This window comes from Vicia villosa, unplaced genomic scaffold (genome assembly GCF_029867415.1).
Source record: "Vicia villosa cultivar HV-30 ecotype Madison, WI unplaced genomic scaffold, Vvil1.0 ctg.000739F_1_1, whole genome shotgun sequence".
Lineage (NCBI taxonomy): Eukaryota > Viridiplantae > Streptophyta > Magnoliopsida > Fabales > Fabaceae > Vicia > Vicia villosa.
The window spans coordinates 397501-403070 of NW_026705330.1; the positions used below are offsets into that span (position 1 = coordinate 397501).

A 5570-nucleotide genomic window follows, 5' to 3' on the forward strand; every position below is an offset into this window, starting at 1 on the left:
AGACATAGACATAGTACACACCCTTTAGATAGAAACAAACATAGGTGGATACCATCGAGTACGATGGGCGCGAGGGGTGCTAATACCTTCCCCTCGCGTAACCGACTCCCGTACCTTGATTCTCTGGTCGCAAGACCCTGTTCCTTCCTTTGTTAGGTTTTCTGATATTCCTTTCCCTTATGGGATAAATATATTGGTGGCGACTCTGTTCATTTTTCGCGAGCGTGCGACAGAACCCTTACAGACATCTATTTCTTGTTTACAAAGTCAAAAACATATTAAATGTGTACAACAATAGCTTCTACGTGGTAGAAAATGAGAATTATTGGCCTACTTTGTAACACCCTTCTAAACCTCTGCGACAATTATTATAATGTTCAGAGTAAACATGAAACAAGGATGTCACAATTCAAAATAACCAATTATCAAAATCGATTGTCATGCTTCACGAGGAACGAAATACCAATATTAATAAATCATGTTCAACACATCGAAATTAATTTAAAACGGAATAGCATAAACTTCATCGATGCATAAATGACACCGACGTAACTAACAGACTAGCCTATAAGCTATCCTTACCAAGCTCAATAGCCGCTACTCTTCAATCTGAAAAATGTCAACAGTAAGGGTGAGACATATTCACAATTAACAAATGTTATGAGTTCATAAACAATCAACCAAATCACCGTAAAATAACACCTAAAATCTTCTAATTATGTTATAACAACATGTATCCAGAGGGTGTGTAACACTAATAGGAACAACCTTTGAATATCTTCTTTTGTTTGAATCTAAACCACATTACAACCTGCTTACGGTGATTTCCGGTAAACAACCGCTAGTCCTCCAAACTATAAATATATACTTTGGTTACTCGCAGGATCGACTAGATTGATCCTAGGACATAGTCAAACAGTTGTCTTTTGAGATAACTTGTTTCATGTTTGTTGGTCTTTTGCGTCGAAACTCGGTTATAGTATGAACATGTAAGTAACTTGCGAAATAAACTAACAAAGAATATACACAACAGAAACATAAACTGGTTATAAATGTAAGAAAAAGGACTTTGACGAAATGATGAAGGAATGTAACTTTTAGAAACGTAAAGTACAGGAATGTAAAGTGCAATAATGTAAAGTGCAGAATATCAATCGAAGAACATTAAGAAACTTAAACTACAAGAAAACTATACGAAAAAGTAAAGGAAACTTAAAGATACTTTGATTCTGTAAGTAGAAATACAAACATATTAAATGTGTGGTGTCATACGTACATTTCTCAGCGAACTCTTTCTCTTAACACTTGATACTTGAGTGATTTGTGAGTGATTTATACAAAATGAACACACCGGATCCTGATACTAAGACCCTTATTTATACTAATTCGACCCTAACGGTCCTACGCTAACGAAATGCCACGTTGCTCACATGCATACGTTTCGAATCCTGGGGCGCCATCTGTCCTTGTTCGGTTACACGGAATATTTCGAAATTCAAATCCTCCCGCCTGAATCCTCTTTCGATACGTGGCAACGTGATTTTTAACGAGAATGCAGCAAAATACACTAAGATTCAGTACTCTTCGTATTTCAAAAAACGCTTAAGTCTCAAAGACGATCTATCTCGATTTAGCTTCGATTCCAGTCGTCTTCATCATAAATAACATCCTCGGACATGGCCATTTAAAAGCCACTTATTCTCGGGAATGGCTGTCAGAAGCCATTTTTTCTTCGAACTCTAACTCTTCAAGAGTCATTTTCTTCAATCGAAATCTCCAGCTAACAAATTGCCCCCAATAAATGTCTGTTTCGACAAACAAGAGAAATAGGCATTTCTTGTCATGATGAGATTTTGTTTTACTCGTATTTTTAGAGTTCCAAGACATTTGATTAACGTCATAATCATTTATGACTTATCTTTTAAAAGGTCTTGTCATTTTCAAAAACGTCTCTTCAAAACATGCATCCCCACGTTATGCCATCAATTGTAATCATTGCTCCTAGATACTAGGAGTAAGGCTAATAGTTGTTCGACTGCCGTTAGATTAAATCATCTCTCGGCGCGTGTCCTTTTGACCTTTAATCAAAAGATTTGAAAAATTTCTTACTAAACCTTTAAATACTTAAGCTTTAGCCTTCAGGGTTTTCACTTTATCACACAACTTTGTGCTTCATTCTTCTGCGATAAAACACACAAAAACCCTTTTTTGGTTTCTAACCTAATTCTTGAAGCAACTTCATCCATGGCGTCTTCTATCATCCAAACCTCCACATCAGGAACTTCAAATGCTCTCCAACCAGTTCAACAGCTTCAACACCCTACACAAGTAGGCAACTAACAACACGTTCCAGACCCAAACTTAGCAGAAACTTGCGCCATTTACGCTTCTCAGGTAATCATCCCTTTCACTCTTTCTGGAATAATTCATGCTTTCATGGGTCCTTTACCTGGAGATAGTAGTTCTTCTCTGGGTAAATTTCTTTCCTGCTTATTATAAGACTAGGCCCTTGGTTAGCAAGAACCAAATAGACAAAGAGGGTAACTTAATCTTAGCTGAAACTGCCAATGTAGATGATGCTTCGACTGAAGCCACCATAGCTTTAGAGAAAATTAGGTTAAATTATGCGACCAACTTCCTCAAAGTGTTTAGATCAATCCCCTTAGCAAAGGATCCTGAACTGTATTATGCTTGGTTGACTAAGGTAGAAAACAAAAAGGCCTCATTCTGGAAAGAATTAGGGATTTATGACCTAATTCATTTATCCAAAACAGGTTTAGAATACAACCAAACCATGTTAGTAGCATCAGTATACTTTTGGGATGCTTCTCACAATACCTTTCACCTTCCTTGCGGAATGATTACCCCAACTCTCTTCGACATAGCCGCTATCACAAGGCTTCGATCAACTGGGGAAGTTTTCGATCCCAACTACATGGATACTGATACCATCCAATTTAATGAAATCAAAGCCACTTACACTGCTTTTATCCAGAAACATCATGACCAAACGACTACTGAGGTCACAAATGAAGAACATATTACATTTCTGGCACTCTGGCTTTCGAGATGCGTTTTTTATTCTCGATCTCTCCAAGTGGCAAAGAGATACCTTTGTATGGCTAACCAAATAAATGCTGGAAAGAAGTTAAATTTAAGCCAATTAATCTTAGGGTTCCTTTATGAAAATCTTGGCGAAGCAACAGATCTCGTCAAAGACTACAAATCAGGATCTCTTCTCTTCGCTGGACCCTTCTGGCTACTACAGCTATGGCTCAACGCCACCTTTGAAACTTATCTCCCACACAAAGGCATTGTGGATGAAGAAGATATGACAATCCGGAATCGAACAGTCGAAGGGACTAGACTAGCCCACCTAACTCCCAAAGAAGAACCAAGAAAGCTTCGTGAGACTTTTTAAGCGTACATGATGATGTTCGCTAAACGTTATCAGTTTAGTCCTTCTATGGCTCCATTCGTGAAAAGAGAAGTAGGCCCTGAATGGTTCACAAGAAAATTTCCTGCAACTTCTCCAGATCAACAAGCTGAATCCATGATTATCTGGGAGGCTTTTCTGACACCCAAACTGTTGTATCATCGATTACGGTCCCCAAAGAGCCATTGTTATCTCCTTTGTTACCAACCAAATCTTGTATCAAGACAATTTGGGTTGGTTCAACTCAAACCAAAATGCATGTACGAGAAGAGAAATCATATGTGTCTGCACACCATGCATTTATCTGAAGAAGACTACGAGTCTAAAATCTCCAAATATGTCAGCATCACAACCCTCTCTCCCATCTCCTTCGAGCCTGCTTTCTATTCTACCATAGATTTCCATCAATGGTGGACAGAGTATTATACCAAGCAAATCTTCGATGCTGAAAGCCTTTTGCAAGAACTAACTGAAGCTTTTGCTGATGTGCAGGCGAACTTCAAAAAGGTACTTCGACTCATATTAAAGAAATTCAAGCCTTTAAAAAATTCTTTGAAACTATCTATAGGCCTGATGACCTTAGTCGGACCGTTCGTGAAGCTGCGGTCACTTTGCGTGAAAAATTTTCTACTAAACTGGATAAACTGAAATTGCCCACGTATGTTCGACCTGAACAACGTTATGAAGTGGCTTTCAAACTTCATCCTCCAAAATTCCCTCCACTACCCAGTGCTGATTTTGGTGTGGCTCTAAGTCCTCCTTTTCCAGACTGGTTTGTGTGTGGGAATGTCCCAAAAATCCTTTGCGAACAATCCAAAAAATGCGCTGAATGAGTGGTTCCGACTAAGCATACCTTGGATAATTTCAAGGGACATCTCCATATAAGCCTTGATCACGTTCGTGTTTTGACTCCAATACCTGAAGGTTGGGGCTTGGACAACCCTTCGATTAACATTCTTTCCTTACCTATATACTGACCTCTATTCTGTTCAGAACTGTAGGTCGAAACAAAATTATTAAGGAGGCAGCTGCACAGAAGAATGCTGAAGCTTCGAGAAGCAACAAAGCAAGTGGGAGTGATTCTGTCACCACTGGCAAGAAACCAACGGTATATATATTCTCACATTTTAACTTGTGCGTTTATTCTGAACATTGTTCACTTTTCTTAGTATGAATATTCTCAGAGCTCTAAACCTCCACCAACTCTGAAACGGAAGCCCTCGAACAGTAGTGTTTCAAATGATGAAGACAAGTCTCCCCCTCATACCAGACAAGCTCCGAAGAAAAGACAAAAGACCACTATTTCTTCAGCTAAAGAAAAAGGGTATGGGACTTCAAAGCCCACCTCCTCAAGTGATAAAGTTACCTCTGATGAACAAATTTTGAAAACCAATAGTAACATCCCAGTTGTCGAAAGTCACAATTCGAGTCCAGATAACGTCCCTCCCAAGGTATCAAATCTTGGACTTCAATAATCCATTATGCTTAACTTTTCATGCTAAGTTTACATTTTACCTTGCGTTTGTAGGAAGATATAGGCACAACTACTTCTGATTTCAAAGCTTCAAATCTCAATCTTGACCTTGACAACCCCCAAGGTATACCTTTACATGCTTTGAATCTGTCAATAACTTTCCGTAGCTTTTATCTTAAGATTCCTTGCTTTTTTGTAACAGGTGTCCCTCAACAAAAGTCTCCCAGCCTTTTTCCAGTTCTTGAGACTGATGAACCTAGTAACAAGGCTGCTTCCCCTGAGCGTTCTGAAGATACTCATTGAATGATGGATCTCCCGTTATCAATCAAGGCGAAGACATGGAGGATCCTCCTCAACATTCTAACACTGGTGAAGTATATGAACAGTCTACGAGGAGTGAGGATACTAACCTTGGGCACACAACTATGGACGAATTCTCTAGTTTCCATAAATCAGGAAATGTTGAAACTTCGACCTTTGGTACTCCTGTTACTCCAGCAACCACTTCGACCAAAGTTTCTTCTGAACTTACTCCAGCTGAATTAGAGCAACTCAAAAATACTGATCCTGTGAGCTTCCTTAAAGCCATGATGAATGCTAAAAATGTTTCGTCTATCATGATTGAGCCTTCTTCGAACATCTTGGTGGAAAGTGGTACGG

The 5570-nt window shown here is 38.9% G+C and overlaps 1 protein-coding gene across 1 annotated transcript in view; it reads left to right on the top strand.

Annotated features, from left to right (window-relative positions):
* The window catches only part of LOC131630806 (uncharacterized), a 19001-nt gene extending 13788 nt beyond the window's left edge, over positions 1-5213 (top strand). The window contains exons 2-5 of the mRNA XM_058901551.1: positions 4430-4544; positions 4606-4887; positions 4965-5034; positions 5113-5213. Coding sequence (XP_058757534.1) covers positions 4430-4544; positions 4606-4887; positions 4965-5034; positions 5113-5213 — 568 coding nt within the window. The remainder of the gene's footprint in view (positions 1-4429; positions 4545-4605; positions 4888-4964; positions 5035-5112) is intronic.
* Positions 5214-5570: the final 357 nt, after the last annotated feature.